Below are 17,896 nucleotides of genomic sequence, written 5' to 3'. Positions count from 1 at the left end.
CTCAGGAAGCTAAGATACAATTCTCACCTCAGGGTATGAAGCTTAAAGGAATATGCACTTGGCCTAACTAACTTAGGGAAAGCCCTTCCTAGCCCACTTTTTCTCTGTTCCCCTCCCCCGTTTGAGAGTACACAGTATGTTAACGTGAGGGAGTTGCAGCCTCCTACCTCAGGAGCATGTTTAAGTCATTGAAATAAATAAATATTTTGAGGGGGCGCCTGGGTGGCTCAGTCGTTAAGCGTCTGCCTTCAGCTCAGGTCATGATCCCAGGGTCCTGGGATTGAGCCCCACATCGGGCTCCCTGCTCGGCGGGAAGCCTGCTTCTCCCTCTCCCACTCCCCCTGCTTGTGTTCCCTCTCTCGTTGTGTCTCTCTCTGTCAAATAAATAAATAAAATCTTTAAAAAGGAAAAATATTTTGAGCACATCCTTCTTACCTTGCTGTGTAAAGGGAAAGAGTGGAGGTAGAGAGACCATTCATTTATAGAAGTCCAAACTTGGGCAAAAAGCATCTGAAGAGGGATGCTGGCAACAGTCATGGGAAGAATGGGAAGTTGGTTGTGGTAATAAATTGATTCATGAGGAACAAATGGAGCCACGTGTAACTCCAAAGTTTCAGACTGGACATTAGGAAAAAACCCACCAAATGTATCCCATTGACAGAAATCAATTCAGAGGTGAAATTGATTTTTTAGAAAATATTAGACATGGGGGCGCCTGGGTGGCTCAGATGGTTAAGCATCTGCCTTCGGCTCAGGTCATGATCCCAGGGTCCTGGGATCAAGTCCTGCATCGGACTTCCTGCTAGACGGGGAGCCTGCTTCTCCCTCTGCCTCTGCCTCTCTGTCTCTCTCTCTGACTCTCATGAATAAATAAATAAAACATTATAGAAAAAAAGAAAATATTAGACATGTTTAATTTGAGGTGGCTGTCACAGGCAGCTACAAATTTGGGAATGGTGGTTGGGGCTAGAAATGTAATGGCAACGGTACTCATTTTGCTGTTACTTATTTACATTTGTGTATTGAATATTCTTGGAGGTAGGAATATATAAATATATATATAAATAAATATAAATTATATATGCACACCCTTGTGTAGTATCCTAACTATAGAATGCATGTGTGGTATGTATTCAATAAATAGTTAAGGATTTTTTTTTTTTTTTTTTTTTTTAAGAGAGGGAGAGCTCTGGTTTTTTGTACATAGAAGGGAAGGGGCCAGAAAAGAGGGAAAGATTGAAAATACCTGGGAGGACCCGTCCCTAGTGTTGGGGGTAGGAGAAATAGAATGCAGAGAGGCTAGAATAGTAGGCCTAGATAAGTCTTTGACCCTAGATTCCAGAATAAGAGTTTAATCCTTGGTAGGTGGCTTTGTGAATTTGGACAAGTTATTTAACTTCTCTTTTAACTTCAGTTTTCAGTAAAATGAGAATAATAATAGAATTTACCTTAAATATTTGTGAGGAAGAAGTGAGTAAAGTATCTAGAAGAGTATCTATTATAAATAGTAAATGCTTAGTAAGTATCAGTAATGATAATAGTGATGATCATGAGAAAGGCTCAGAGATTGGGAATTGATAATAGGACACACAATTTAAGCATCACTTGGGAAAACAAACCTTAAAAGAAGACTTGAATTGAACTGGAAATTCTTTTAAAAGTGTTTTCTCATTTTCAGTCAAAATGAATTAAAGCTTTTCTTTTTCTTTTTTCTAATTTCAGAGATAATGTAAATTCATTGCATAAAGCTTAAACGATACATTCTTACAAAATTAAATGATACATTCTTACAAAAGCGAGAAGAGGTCATCTGTAATCCTGCACTTAAAATTTGTTAAAGTCAGGCACTCTGTGTCCTCTGTCCCCTATATGAACTTTCTACTTTTAGTCAGGCCGGCTACTCGTTATGTCTAGAATGTATATTCGATCTAGGTAGAAAGTATATCCATGCTTTGGGTGATAAGTAATGTTTTATATCTTTAATATTTAGATTTACTACTCATAGTTTCATTTGCTTGTTATGCAATGTGTTTTCTATCCTAAACTAAAAGAATAGACTTCTTGTCATGATCTGGGGAGTATACACATAATTTAAGAAAACTAAATTTAGAATAGGTTCTAGAATTTACTACAGTTTGAATCCAAGAAGTATATGATCATGTCATGCTTGTTCTTTAATGATGTTACAGCAACAGGAACATTTTTTTTATGAGCTGAAAGTTTGAGAATTGCTATTTATAATTGAAAAAACCTTATAATTGCATTTTCTTTTATTTTTCAGTTTGCAGACAGTAGGTTGCATGCCTCCCCCTGTGTCTTCTGCAGTGATTTTAACCAAGGCAGTTGGTGGAAATGAGGTGAGTCATAGGGCTAACTTTATTTAAACATAAGTAGATGCTTTACTTTTATTTTTATTTTGTTTTTATTTTATTTTATTTTTAGAATTTTATTTAATTTTATGATGAAGAAGTCATGTCACAGAAAACGCATAACTATAGCAGCTTCTGAAAGAAGTGTAGATATATTCATTAATTCAGATGATGCTAAAATTAATGCTGTTGAGTGGAAGTTAGGATTTCAAAAAGGAGGGGCAAGGGAGGTAAATGAAATAGAGATGGTGGTTTTTCTACCTAAGTGGGAGATTGGGAGACAGAAGACAAGCAATCCAAGGAAAGGTACTTTTCATCCCAGACTGATGAGCTGAGGATACCTCTATGGCCATTCCTTAGTTCTTAAAAAATTTATAGCAAACTAAATTTGTGGAGAAAGGGTCAATATACATTTAATGACAAGTAAAGATTATATAAAAAGGAGAAATGAGGCAAGGTTTCTTTCTTTTTTCTTTAAGATTGATTGATTGATTTTAGGGAGAGACAGTGGAGGAGGGGTGTGGGGGGCAGGTAGTCGGAGAGAGAATCTCAAGCAGACTCTGTGCTGAGCCAGGAGTCCAACCTGGGGCTTGATCTCATGACCCTGAAATCGTGACCTGAACAAAACCAAGAGTGGGTGGCTGAACTGACTGCACTAGCCGGGCGCCCTGAGGCAGGGTTTCTGAGATGAGTTCAAAGAGATTATTCAGCAGCTAGAGGACTGTGGCAGAGTGCTTGTATATTGGGACAACAGTTGTCCATTTCAGGGCTACTTAGAGGTGGTTCCTCTTGGCTGAAAGGCATTACAACTTCATATTGAGGGACTTTGCTTCATGATAGCTTATTCCCCCTTTTCGATTTACAGTGTCTCATTCAGAAAAGAATACTATTCAAGAAGGGAGGATATAAGGGGTTCCTACTTCAAAAAAAAAAAAAAAAAGGATTCATTCTTAGGATTTTGCTTTCTTAACATTTGTTTTTATTTTCATCCACTTTATTTATTCTGAAAATATTTATTAAGTACCTGCTATATTCTTTTTAGAAATAGGTTTATTGAATTATTGTGGACATACAATAAGCTGCATACACTGAAACAATTTAATGTTTTGACGTATGGATACCTGTGATACCATGACCGCAATCAAGATAATGAACATATCCATTACCCTCAAGACTCTCTTGTGTTCCTTGGTAATCCCTCCCTCCTGCCTTTCTGGTTGTCTCTCTTCCCCAGGCAACCACTGATCTGTTTTCTGTCACTGTAGATTAGTTTGTATTTTTGGAATTATTGGTATGTTTTTGGTATTACTGGAATTATATAGTATATGTGGGTGTGTGTTTGTGTGTGTATGTGTGTGTGTGTACACACATATAATACATTTTTTTTTCTTTTCTGCCTTCTTTTTTCACCATAATTATTTTGAGATTCATCTATGTTGTTATGTATCAGTAATTTAGCCCTTTTTTATTTTTTTATTTTATTATTATTATTTTTAAAGATTTTATTTATTTATTTGACAGAGAGAGACAAAGCGAGGAAGGAACACAAGCAGGGGGAGTGGGAGAGGGAGAAGCAGGCTTCCTGCTGAGCAGGGAGCCTGATGCGGGGCTCGATCCCAGGACCCTGGGATCATGACCTGAGCCGAAGGCAGACGGTTAACGACTGAGCCACCCAGGCACCCCCAGCCCTTTTTTATTGCTGAGTATTATTATTTTTTATGGGTATACCGTAATTTGTTTATCTTTTCACTTGTTGATGGACATTTGGGCATTTTCACTTTGGGGCTATGAACATTTGTGTACGAAACTTTTAAGTGAATGTGTACTTTCATTTCTCCTGGGACTACTTAGGAGTGGAATGTTTGGATCATCTGGAGGTATATGCTTTAGCATCTTCAACCAAGGGAAGAATCACCAATAAATAGTTCTAAATCATTTCTGAATATCTTCTGAAGTGGACCATTTCTATCAATAAACAAGCACTCTTCTTTGACCACAGGTGTATATTTAACTTTTTAAGAAATTGCCAAGCCATTTCCCCAAGTGGTTGTACCATTTTATGTTTCAAACAGCAGTGTCTGGAGTTCCAGTGCTCCATAGCTCATCAATACTTGGTATTGTCAGTCTTTTTAACTTAGCCATTCTAATATGTATCTAGAGGTATCTCATTGTGGTTTTACTCTAATTTGTATCTCCCAGCTACTAATAATGGTGAGCATTCTTATCTTTTCATGTGTTTCCTTGCTATACATGTCTGCTTTGGTAAAATATGAAATCTTTTGGCTGCTTTTTTTTTTTTATCTAGGTGGTTTGTTTTCTTATTGATCAGCTTTTTGAGTTTTATGTATTCTGGATACAAGTCCTTCATTACAAAGCATAGATATATGGTTTGTAAATATTTTTTACAGTCTGTAGCTTGTCTTCATTTTCTTACTGGTGTCTTTTGAAGAGTAAGATGGTAATGAAGGCAATAAATGTGGTTGGATTCTGGATGTATTTTGAAGGCAGAGGATATGCTGATGAATTGAATGTGGGATATGAGAGAAAGAGAGGGGTCATGAATGACTCCAAGACTTTGACTAAGTAGGTGAAGAATGGGATTGCAGAGGGTTTTTTTTTTTTTATCATGAATGGATATTGTACTTTGTAAAATGCTTTTTCTGCATCTTTCTTGTAAAATGCTTTTTCTGTGAATATTGAACCACCCTTCTGTCACGGGAATAAATCCCACTTGGTCATGGTATATGATTTTTTAAAAATATATTGTTGGATTCAGTTTGCTAATATTTTATTGAGGATTTTTGCATCTATATTCATAGGAGATATTGGCCTGTAGTTCTCTTTTTTTGTAATGTCTTTATGTGATTTGGGTATCAGGGTAATGCTGGCTTCATAGAATGAATTTGGATGTTTTCCTTCCTCTTGTATTTTTTAGAATAGTTTGAAAAGAATGGGTACTAACTCTTTAAATGTTTGGTAGAATTTGCCTGTGAAGCTGTCTGGTCCTAGATTTTGTTTTTTTTTTTTTTTTTAAAGATTTTGTTTATTTATTTGAGAGAGAGAGAGAATGAGAGAGAGAGAGCACGAGAGGGAAGAGGGTCAGAGGGAGAAGCAGACTCCCTGCTCAGCAGGGAGCCCAATGCGGGACTCGATCCCGGGACTCCAGGATCATGACCTGAGCCGAAGGCAGTGGCTTAACCAACTGAGCCACCCAGGTGCCCTAGGTTTTGTTTTTTGAGAGTTTTCTGATTACTGATTCAATTTCACTGCTGGTAATTGGTTTGTTCAAATTTTCTATTTCTTCCTGCTTCACTTTTGGTAGTTTATATGTTTCTAAGAATTTATCCATTTCTTTTAAGTTGTCCAATTTGTTGGCATATAGGTTTTCTGAATATATTCTGTTACCAATGTTTGTATTTCTGTGGTGTTGGTTGTTATTTCTCTTCTTTCATTAGTCATTTCGTTTGGGTCCTCTCTCTTCTTCTTTTTTTAATGAGTCTTGCTAGAGGTTTATCAACTTAGTTGTTCTTTTCAAAGAACCAGTTTTTGGTTTCATTGATCTGTTCTATTGTTTTGTTTTGTTCTATTGCTTTTTTTAATCAAAGGGTATTTAAAGCAAAAATTGGTTGAGATTACTTGCAGAGAGAGCATAGTTAGAAAAGAGACGAAGTTCAAGGACTGAGCTCTGGGACCCTTCAACATTAAGAAGTCAGAATGAGGAGTAACCAGCAAAGGAAACAGAAGATTAGACAGAAGGAAAAACAAGAGAGTGTGGTATCCTGGAACCAGGTGAAGAAAGTGTTAGAAGGAGGAGGGTCTGATTAGCCATGTCAAATTCTGCTAATATAACTTGTGTAAGATGAATTCTGAGAATTGACCATTGAATTAAGCTACGTGGAGGTTATTGGTAACTTCGACCAGAGCGGTTTTGTGGAGTGTAAGGGCAAAAGCTTGTTTGGAATGGGCTCAAGGAAGAATAAGAGGAGAGTGGTTAGAGACAGAAAGTATACACAACTGTTTTGAGGTCCTTTGTTACAAAAGGGAAGGGAGAAATGGGGCTATATTTAAAAAGGAATATGAGGTCAAGATTTTTTTAATTGCAGAAATGACAGTATTTGTTTTTTTAAGATTTATTTATTTTAGAGAGAGAGAGCATGAGCAGGAGGGCCAGAGGGAGAGGAAGAGAGAATCTCAAGCAGACTCCCCACTTAGTGCTGAGTGGGACTCAATCTCATGACCCTGAGATCACAACCTGAGTTGAAACCAAGAGGAGGACGCTTAACTGACTGCGCCACCCAGGTGCCCCAGAACTGATAGTATGTTTCTATCATGATGGGGATATATAGTTGAGGGGAAGTTGTTTATTTAAGAAAGTGCTGAAGTAATTTATTTGGTCAAGTGGAAGAGAAGGGTTTTGGGTTGCCTGAGCTTCAGTAGGAACTTGGCTCGTTTATTGATGATAAGGAGAGAAGACAGAGTGTGTGGACAGAGATCCATGAAGACAGGTAGGAAGAGTGCACTTGGGAGTTTCTGATGACTTTTTGTTTCTTAGCTCTCTTTTCATTTTCTTTGTTGTCTTCTGATTTTTCCTTTTTTCTCAGCAGCTGAGCAGGATGATGGAGTAGGTGATAGTAACGTTTGAGATGAGAGGATAAAATGTGCAATTGCCATCTAGGAGAGTGAATTAACTGGAGTGTGGGAGCATTGCTGGAAGCACGAAGGATCCAGCTGAGACCTGTGGTCCTGCATTGCAAATGAAGACAGGCATCATGGTTGTGTGTTTTCTCTTTAGTTTCTTGGTGTAGGAATGGAATTGGCAGAGTTGGATTGAACGTGTGTTTCATTATGCTGGGTGGTTCTTTTTAGTTGCCACATAATTAGTGAGCTAGAGGAGTTACAGGGGTCTTAGACTAGTCCTTGCCGTGATTATCTTTCTACTCCCGAAAGAATTTGAGGAAAGGGTCCCTTTTGGTATATCTGAGACCAGTGGTAATTGACTGAAAGGTGTCATTTATCTCTTTCTCTCCGATGTGATTCCCTTAAGAGCTTTTTTTTTTTTTTAAAGATTTTATTTATTTGACAGAGAGAGACACAGCAAGAGAGGGAACACAAGCAGGGGGAGCGGGAGAGGGAGAAGCAGGCTTCCCGCGGAGCAGGGAGCCCACCGCGGGGCTCTCTATCCCAGGACCTGAGCCAAAGGCAGACGCTCAATGGCTGAGCCACCCAGGCGCCCCTCCCTTAAGAGCTTTAAAACTAAAAAGTCTTTTTTTCTCAGAGGACTTTTGGCCGAAGTTCAAAGTTCACTCAATTTCTTGACATTAACATATTGCATTAGAAATTATATTTACATGTTTATTCCCCACTAGATATTTAAATAATTTACGTTAATGTTATATGTTAATAATGTTGAATTTACAAATATTTCATTTGTTTTCTGATATTGGTCTAGTTTGTTCAATGATTATATTGTGCAGCTTTATCATTATCAAGCATTTTTGTAGATTTCGGGAGTTAGTTACAATTTTTCATAGGTACTGAAAATTGAGCATGCAAAGTCCAGTTGGGTCATATCTTCTGATATGAAATGAATAGACTTTTTTTAAATATTTACATTGGATTGTGGAAGAAAGTGATCTGCAAGTAAAGATATTAGATAATTTTAAGTTGAATGTTTTAAAGTAATGTTACAAGGTAACTGAACATAAGCTTTTGCTGAAGTAAATGTAAAGGGAGATTAATCTTTTGTATAATGTATTGGAAATAATCTAATCGAAGGCTGCACTGTAAATTGGTGCATGTAAGTGAAAAGGTCCAAAAGCAGAGTCCACTGTCAGGTACGATTAGGAAAAGGTTTTGATTCTACTTCTCTGTGATTCTCTGCTCGGCCTTGCATGCAGCCGACTTACACCCTCATGGATTTCAACGTGCTAGGAAAACTGCTGGGCACACATGTCGCACTGTCCTTTCAAACTGACTGTTCTCTGCACTGGTTGTGACATGTAAGAAAACTTTCTTCCTTCTAGATTTTGTCATTAAACTTGTTTCCATTTAGCTTATGCTCTCAAATAATTTGCATATACATCTTTAGTATAAATACACAGGTTTAGAATATGCTCTCGTGTATTAAAGGAAATGTGAGGTTGTGTAGCATATTTATATTTAATGATTTGGGGGATGTATGCAGATGTAAGAGTGTCATTTGAAATGATTTTCTTTTTACTTTGCAAACTTGTTCTATAACATTGAAGGAAGTTTTTTCTGTTACTTATACACCTTTCATTTGAAATGCTTTTTCCAAAGAACTGTTGGTTACCAAAAGGTTTTGTCATGAAATCAAAGTTACTGCATTCCTTAAGCTCACAGCTTGCATTTCGGCAAGAAATAGGCTTATTACTTGTTGAAGTTAAAAAACAATTTTTGTTTTTATAAGTTAGATTGTTTTTGTTTCATTGAGCCAACTAGTTTATAATCATTTTTAGCAGCAAAAGGAAGTAAACGTCTGTGCATAGCAATGCATATATGCTGGAATGCTAGCATATTCTTTAGGTATTAAAATGAGACTGTTTAAGGGCATAGCTGACTGACAGTCTTATTTTGTGGCTTTTAAATTTTAAACTACTTTAATTTAAATATTAGAAACACGACTTTGTTCTGTTTTGTCATCATTATTTATTCATTCCAGCGTTTTAAATGCAACTTTTCAAAACAGCAAGATTATAGGGTGTGCTGTTGACATGGTCCGATTGGTGGCTGTGTGGTAGTGTGTGTGTTTGTGTGCGTGTGTGTGTGCACGTGGACACGTGTGTGCATGCACATGTGAGATTTTAGTTCCTTTTTTAAATAATAGAAAAAGTCGTAGGACTTGGCGAACCCTAATTCATTGCCAAATATAAGGAAGTGATAGATCAATATGTTTTCTATTTTATTCTAACATGGGAGACATGAGATAAACACTTATTCTTTGTTTAATTCTGTACACCTTTGTTTGGTTTAAAATTATGTTCCAAATGTAAAGTTCTGTGGTAAAAGATAGGATTTTTTTTCCCCCAAAGCTTTACAAATGTTTAAAACCTTATGGGACTTGCTAAAGGAATCATTGTATTTAAATTCAAGGAACTTCTGCCTTGTAGTAAATACCACAGGGATTATGAAAGAAGTTTCTCCTTTAAGAAACTGATACATTATTTTTCCAAGTTTGGAGAGAGTTTTGTGGTTTCCATGCTGTTGTTATAGAGGTATTTCATTTCTCTATCACTTACGCTTCTGTTCCATGAAGAAAGCTAGAAAGGTAGGGTTTGGGAAAAGTTTACACTATCTTCCTTTGTTTCAGTATTTCTTCTTTTGCAAGCTGAGAAGGGGAAGGATGCAGCTAATAGCCAATGCTTAAAAATGTGAAGTAAATAACTAGGTCTTGGTTCCTGAGTAAAGTTGCAAAGCTGTATAACTTTGTAAAATTTTGTGAGTCTGAACATTAAACCAAGTAGGAGAGAAATATAATTAATGTTTTCTGCCTTCAAATATCTGAAGGAAAAAATTTAAAAAAAGCATTAAGGATCATAATAAATAAAAATCAGGGCAAGGTAGGAAGGAGTTTCCAGTCAGGTCTGAGAGTGTTTTATGCTAAACTCTATTTTGGGGCGCCTGGGTGGCTCAGTTGTTAAGCATCTGTCTGCCTTTGGCTCAGATCATGATCCCAGGCTCCTGGGATCGAGCCCTGCATCAGGCTCGCATGGGGCTCCCTGCTCAGTGGGAAGCCTGCTTCTCCCTCTCCCACTCCCCCAGCTTGTGTTCCCTCTCTCGCTGTGTCTCTCTCTGTCAAATAAAAAACAGAAACAAAACAAAAACAAAAAACCTCTATTTTATCTGTGTTTAAAGCCAAGCCTGGTAGTTTGAACTATGAAAATAAGGCACCTCCACCACTAAAAGTGGTGTACTGATTACATGCATGTAATTTATGTTGGTTTGTTTATTTTTTTGTTTCTCAAGGTGAATCCCATTAGATCACCCATACCAGCATTATGGGTGGGTGATTAGGGGGAAAAAAAAATCCTTATCTCCACCTTAGATCTATTGAATTAGATAGAATGTGTGGCGGATGATCCTCGGGATTCTCCTTTTAAAAATTATGAATTACATCTACAAGAGGTGTGTAAAACGTATATACAGCTTAAAGCATTTATAAACACTGTTGTGTTCGCTCGCCATCTAGCTTTAGAAGTTAATGTAATACTCAAGCAGAAGTTAAGCTCCCGCCTTACGTAGACACTGTCTTCTACCACAGCGAGTAAAAAGGAAAATGAGGCCTGCCTTCAAAAGCCTACAGTGAGCGTGATAGTACACTATTCAAAACCTCTATTTCATGTTTAAACCTCACAAAAATGGGTTAAACAGATGAAATGGCTTCGTATTGGCCCATTTTTATCAAATTATTATTCTCCTTTTTTAGTGTAGAAAAAACCTAAAATGCACCCCACGCGAGTTGAGCCCCACATAGGACAGCCAGAACTTCAGCTTAAGAATCTGGACCATGTTTCCTTCTTGTAGGCGATAGGCTGTTCCCTTGCCAAGTCTTGGGTTCAAATGGTGTGCTTCTTTTAATGTAAACGTATTTAGTTGGCATTTTTATTATATTTTAATTAGCAGGCTGAGGGATTTTAGAACCCTTTGCTAGTCATGTAGAATTCCAAATACATTTCAAAGAAAAATTTTGATATCAGGTATAGCAGAAAGGTAATTAAGTTAAGAGGGCTGTGTGTGTGTGTGTGTGTGTGTGTGTGTGTGTGTGTGTGTGTTTAATTTCATCAATGGGGCTATTGCCCAAATCTCTTCAAAGAAAATTTAAGAATGTCTCCTGAGCAAAGAAAATTATTACGTGTGCTGAACTCTTTAAGTCATAGACGAAGGTCATGACAGTCTGAGTGTATTTAAAAACGGTTTTCTATCTGCTTGGAAAGCAAATGAAGCACTCATTACTAACTTTAAAATTATAACTATGAGAAGATTTTTGCTAGAGGTGAAAGATCAAGATCATCACAGTCCAAATGGAGACAGAAAGTTCAATTTCTGGCTTATCAGTCAGGCATGAAACATTTCAGGGTTATTTTGCATTATCAGTGGGGAGTTGATCTTGCTAATCCAATGCATGAAGATAAGATTCATTGAAACATTTATAAAGGCATTTGGAGTAGATCTGATCAGCAGAGAGCGGACTTAAAGTGAGAAGGAAATCTGACCTGTCAGTCACTGTCTCAGCTTCAGCAGTCACTCGGCTTTTCTGTGCCTTGCCTTTCTCTTCTGTTAAATGGGGTCTGTTACTGCGTTTGGAAGTTTAATGGCCTCCTGGAGAAATCTCGTATCTGAAAAAGGCTGTCAGTGTTGAGCCCTCTTGCTAGCTGGCTTATGGGCCCTTATTTTCCTGCAGCCTCTGTGCTCTCTGGGAAATGGTAACCGATCTTCCTCTCTGACAGATGGAAGAACAGGTTAGCAGCGGCAGTGAGAAATTGCACGTCCCTATCTTTCTTCTGTATCTACCTTTTAACATTAGTCTCATCTTCTGGGTAGGGTTAGCATTCTTAGAAGCCCTACAAAGAGCTGCCTGTGTTTGTTTTAAGCTGCAATAAAACTTGTTTGAAACATACCTAGATATCTCAAGAATTCTGTGTGTAACTTAGAATACTCTCATTTAACCCCCTAATACCTCTCAAGTTGTCTTCCATTTCTACCACTCTAACCAAAAGGGTCCCCTTCATCGTTGGCAGTGATCTGTGTTCACCGAATTTAGTGGCTCATTCTCAGTTTTCATCCTCCTTGACTTAACTGTAGCCTTTGACACCATGCCTACTTGCCTCTTGCATCCTTTTGCTTCCCTGACACTCTTCTCAATTAATTCTCTCCCTCCTATCTCTTATCATTCCTTTTCTTCCTTTCTGGCTCCTTTTCCATCCCAATGGAAATGTCTTCCAGGCACCTGATCTTCAAACACCTTGTTTAGCATTGCCATATTCCCAGTTCTGGGCCCTTCTCTCTGTAGCTGAAGTCTTTTGACCCCCACCTTTCAGTCTATCTCTGCCTCAGCCATAAGGACCAGTCCTGATTGTGGGTGAGAAGTATTTAAACAACGCCAGCCTAACTAACACGTTGTGGCGTAACATCACCACCTGTGCTGCTAGGCCTTCTGACCTTTAGCAAGGGACGCATTTGCCGAGGAATCAAAGCAGGTGTTTGATTCCTGCTTTTACCCTTACTCACCTAGTGGTCTGAGTGGTCACCAGGTAAGCCCTGGACCTCTCTGAGCCTTGGTTTCCTCATCCAAGGAGCAGCAGTATTTGCCTTCCTAGTTCATCGATGGCCTACAAGGATCTCATGAAATCGGACGCAGAAGTACTTATAAATTGCTCAGGAACATAGCAAGCAAGCATCAGGATCATCTTTGTAGAGATTTGTCATTGATGAAATCACCTAGTTATCATTGCTTTCTCAAGAATTTGATCTTCTGAGTTTACTCAGTTATTCCATTCAGTTATTCGAAAATACGTGTTGAGTGCTGGCTTTAGCTTGCTATATATAGTACCTTTATAGAATTTTCAGTTTAGTAAGTGATATAAAGCATAAATAATAAATTGCAATATAAGATGGCTAGTGTTTAAATAAATTTAATAAGCTGGATAATCCCAGTTTATTAGTTTGTATTGGTCTGTATTATAGATCTTCAGTATTTTTATATAAATATTTCGTACCATAACCTGGAATATTAGTCAGATATTCAAGATTATCTTCTAGGAATGAAAGGACAGGGGAAACATAGTAGTAGAAAGGTTGCTTTGGGAATTTAGAACCAGAGAAGGGGGACTGAACAGATTTGCAGCATGTTTCCTCTAAACTGAAACCACCCTGCTTGCATTCCAGCCAACAAACCACCCAACCACAAAAACAATCAGGTTACCATGTCTCCCTTGAACATTTCTATGTAAACACTGAAAATTTGTTATCTAATTCTTTTTCAATATCAGAATGTCTGCATATATTAGGACCCACATAAAACATTTTCAACAATTTAGTTTATTTCAATTAATTAAGTTTTATATATCAAACTTCCTTTTTAGGGAGGTACCCTGGGTTCATTAGTGATCTTGAGGAGACACTAGTTTAAACAACACACAGCTTTTTTCTTAGATAATCTAATTTGATTAATATTCATATTTGTTGTATCTGATTATACGGAATTTGATTTTTTAAAAAAATTTTTATTGTTATGTTAATCACCATATATCACATCATTAGTTTTTGATGTAGTGTTCCATGATTCATTGTTTCTGCATAACACCCAGTGCTCCACGCAGAATGTGCCCTCTTTAATACCCATCACCAGGCTAACCCATCCCCCCACCTTCCTCCCCTCTAGAACCCTCAGTTTGTTTTTCAGAGTCCATCCTCTCTCATGGTTTGTCTCCCCCTCTGACTTACTCCCCTTCATTCTTCCCCTCCTGCTATCTTCTTCTTTTTCTTTTTTCTTAACATATGTTGCATTATTTGTTTCAGAAGTACGGATCTGTGATTCAACAGTCTTGCACAATTCACAGTGCTCACCCTAGCACACACCCTCCCCACTGTCTATCACCCAGCCACCCCATCACTCCCACCCCCCACCACTCCAACAACCCTCAGTTTGTTTCCTGAGATTAAGAATTCCTCACATCAGTGAGGTCATATGATACATGTCTTTCTCTGATTGACTTATTTCACTCAGCATAACACCCTCCAGTTCCATCCACATCGTTGCAAATGGCAAGATCTCATTCCTTTTGATGGCTGCATAATATTCCATCGTGTATATATACCACATCTTCTTTATCCATTCATCTGTCGATGGACATCTTGGCTCTTTCCACAGTTTGGCTATTGTGGACATTGCTGCTATAAACATCGGGGTGCACGTACCCCTTCGGATCCCTACATTTGTATCTTTGTGGTAAATACCCAGTAGTGCAATTGCTGGATCGTATGATAGCTCTATTTTCAACTCTTTGAGGAACCTCCATACTGTTTTCCAGAGTGGCTGCACCAGCTTGCATTCCCACCAACAGTGTAGGAGGGTTCCCCTTTCTCCACATCCCCGCCAACATCTGTCATTTCCTGACTTGTTAATTTTAGCCATTCTGACGGCTGTGAGGTGGTATCTCATTGAGGTTTTGATTTGGATTTCCCTGATGCCGAGCGATGTTGAGCACTTTTTCATGGGTCTGTTGGCCATTTGGATGTCTTCTTTGGAAAAATGTCTGTTCATGTCTTCTGCCCATTTCTTGATTGGATTATTTGTTCTTTGGGTGTTGAGTTTGATAAGTTCTTTATAGATTTTGGATACTAGCCCGTTTTCTGATATGTCATTTGCAAATATCTTCTCCCATTCTGTCGGTTGTCTTTTGGTTTTGTGGACTGTTTCTTTTGCTGTGCAAAAGCTTTTTATCTTGATGAAATCCCAATAGTTCATTTTTGCCCTTGCTTCCCTTGCCTTTGGCGATGTTTCTAGGAAGAAGCGGCTGTGGCTGAGGTCGAAGAGGTTGCTACCTGTGTTCTCCTTTAGGATTCTGATGGACTCCTTTCTCACGTTTAGGTCTTTCAACCATTTGGGGTCTATTTTTGTGTGTGGTGCAAGGAAATGGTCCAGTTTCATTCTTCTGCATGTGGCTGTCCAATTTTCCCAACACCATTTGTTGAAGAGACTGTCTTTTTTCCATTGGACATTCTTTCCTGCTTTGTCAAAGATAAGTTGACCATAGAGTTGAGGGTCCATTTCTGGGCTCTCGATTCTGTTCCATTGATCTATGTGTCTGTTTTTGTGCTAGTACCATACTGTCTTGATGATGACAGCTTTGTAATAGAGCTGGAAGTCCAGAATTGTGATGCTGCCAGCCTTGCTTTTCTTTTTCAATATTCCTCTGGCTATTCGGGGTCTCTTCTGGTTCCAGACAAATTTTAGGATGATTTGTTGCATTTCTTTGAAAAAGGTGGATGGTATTTTGATGGGGATTGCATTGAATGTGTAGATTGCTCTAGGTAGCATTGACATCTTCACAATGTTTGTTCTTCCAATCCATGAGCATGGAACGTTTTTCCATTTCTTTGTGTCTTCTTCAATTTCTTTCCTGAGTATTTTATAGTTTTCTGAATACAGATCCTTTGCCTCTTTGGTTAAATTTATTCCTAGGTATCTTATGGTTTTGGGTGCAATTGTAAATGGGATAGACACCTTAATTTGTCTCTCTTCTGTCTTGTTGTTGGTGTATAGGAATGCCACTGATTTCTGTGCACTGATTTTATATCCTGCTACTTGACTGAATTCCTGTACGAGTTCTAGCAGTTTTGGGGTGGAGTCTTTTGGGTTTTCCACATACAGTATCATATCATCTGCAAAGAGTGAGAGTTTGACTTCCTCTTTGCCGATTTGGATGCCTTTGATTTCTTTTTGTTGTCTGATTGCTGTGGCTAGGACTTCTAATACTCTGTTGAATAGCAGTGGCGAGAGTGGACATCCCTGCCGCGTTCCTGACCTTAGGGGAAAAGCTCTCAGCTTTTCCCCATTGAGAATGATATTCGCTGTAGGTTTTTCATAGATGGCTTTTATGATATTGAGGTATGTACCCTCTATCCCTATACTCTGAAGAGTTTTGATCAAGAAAGGATGCTGTACTTTGTCAAATGCTTTTTCTGCATCTCTCGAGAGGATCCTATGATTCTTGTTCTTTCTTTTGTTAATGTCTTGTATCACGTTGATTGATTTGCGGATGTTGAACCATCCTTGCAGCCCGGGGATAATTCCCACTTGGTCGTGGTGAATAATCCTTTTAGTGTACTGTTGGAACCTATTGGCTAGAATTTTGGTGAGAATTTTTGCATCCATGTTCATCAAGGATATTGGTCTGTAATTCTCCTTTTTGATGGGGTCTTTGTCTGGTTTGGGGATCAAGGTAATGGTGGCCTCATAAAATGAGTTTGGAGGTTTTCCTTCCATTTCTATTTTTTGGAACATTTTCAGGAGAATAGGTATTCATTCTTCTTTGAATGTCTGATAGAATTCCCCTGGGAAGCCATCTGGCCCTGGGCTTTTGTTTGTTGGGAGATTTTTGATGACTGCTTCAATTTCCTGAGTGGCTATAGGTCTGTTCAGGTTTTCTATTTCTTCCTGGTTCAATTTTGGTAGTTGATACATCTCTAGGAATGCACCCATTTCTTCCAGGTTATCGAATTTGCTGGCATAGAGTTGCTCCTAATATGTTCTTATAATTGTTTGTATGTCTTTGGTGTTGGTTGTGATCTCTCCTCTTTCATTCCTGATTTTGTTGATTTGGGTCATTTCTCTTTTCTTTTGGATCAGTCTGGCCAGGGGTTTATCAATCTTCTTAATTCTTTCAAAGAACCAGCTCCTAGTTTCGTTGATCTGTTCTACTGTTCTTTTGGTTTCTAGTTCATTGATTTCTGCTCTGATCTTTCTTATTTCTCTTCTTCTGCTGGGTTTAGGCTTGATTTGCTGTTCTTTCTCCAGCTCCTTTAGGTGTAGGGTTAGGTTGTGTATTTGAGACCTTTCTTGTTTCTTGAGAAAGGCTTGTATTGCTATAGACTTTCCTCTCAGGACTGCCTTTGCTGTATCCCAAAGATTTTGAACAGTTGTGTTTTCATTTTCATTGGTTTCCATGAATTTTTTAAATTCTTCTTTAATTTCGTGGTTGACCCATTCATTCTTTAGTAGGATGCTCTTTAGCCTCCATGTATTTGAGTTCTTTCCGACTTTCCTCTTGTGATTGAGTTCTAGTTTCAAAGCATTGTGGTCTCAAAATATGCAGGGAATGATCCCAATCTTTTGGTACCGGTTGAGACCTGATTTGTGACCTAGGATGTGATCAATTCTGGAGAATGTTCCTTGGGCACTAGAGCAGAATGTGTATTCCATTGCTTTGGGATGGAATGTTCTGAATATGTCTGTGAAGTCCATTTGTTCAAGGGTGTCATTTAAAGTCTTTATTTCCTTGTTGATCTTTTGCTTAGATGATCTGTCATTTCAGTCAGGGGGGTGTTAAAGTCCCCCACTATTATTGTATTGTTGTCAATGTGTTTCTTCGCTTTTGTTATTAATTGCCTTATATAATTGGCTGCTCCCATGTTAGGGGCATAGATATTTACAATTGTTAGATCTTCTTGGTGGATAGACCCTTTAAGTAGGATATAGTGTCCTTCCTTATGTCTTATTACAGTCTTTGTTTTAAAATCTAGTTTGTCTGATATAAGGATTGCCACCCCAGCTTTCTTTTGGTGTCCATTAGCATGGTAAATGGTTTACCACCCCCTCAGTTTCAATCTGGGGGTGTCTTTGGGTCTAAAATGAGTCTCTTGCAGACAGCATATGGATGGGTCTTGTTTTTTCATCCAATCTGATAGCCTGTGTCTTTTGATTGGGGCATTTAGCCCATTTACATTCAGGGTAACTATTGAAAGGTATGAATTTAGTGCCATTGTATTGCCTGTAAGGTGACTGT

The 17,896-nt window shown here is 38.3% G+C and overlaps 1 protein-coding gene across 9 annotated transcripts in view; it reads left to right on the top strand.

Annotated features, from left to right (window-relative positions):
- Positions 1-17,896, top strand: part of SLC10A7 (solute carrier family 10 member 7) — a 283,656-nt gene that overhangs the window by 15,672 nt on the left and 250,088 nt on the right. For all 9 annotated transcript variants that reach the window (XR_012378037.1, XM_073892325.1, XM_073892323.1 and 6 more), the window contains exon 4: positions 2,282-2,357. Coding sequence is in view for 8 of the 9 variants with exons in the window: in XM_073892325.1 (XP_073748426.1) it covers positions 2,282-2,357 (76 nt within the window). In the remaining variant the exon portion in view is untranslated. The remainder of the gene's footprint in view (positions 1-2,281; positions 2,358-17,896) is intronic.

The sequence above is a fragment of the Callorhinus ursinus genome, unplaced genomic scaffold (genome assembly GCF_003265705.2).
Source record: "Callorhinus ursinus isolate GAN/ISIS: 27379988/994484 unplaced genomic scaffold, GSC_fseal_2.0 scaffold4, whole genome shotgun sequence".
NCBI classification, from domain to species: Eukaryota; Metazoa; Chordata; class Mammalia; order Carnivora; family Otariidae; genus Callorhinus; species Callorhinus ursinus.
Note: the sequence above shows the minus strand (reverse complement) of the source record. Positions and strands in the feature narration are given on the sequence as shown.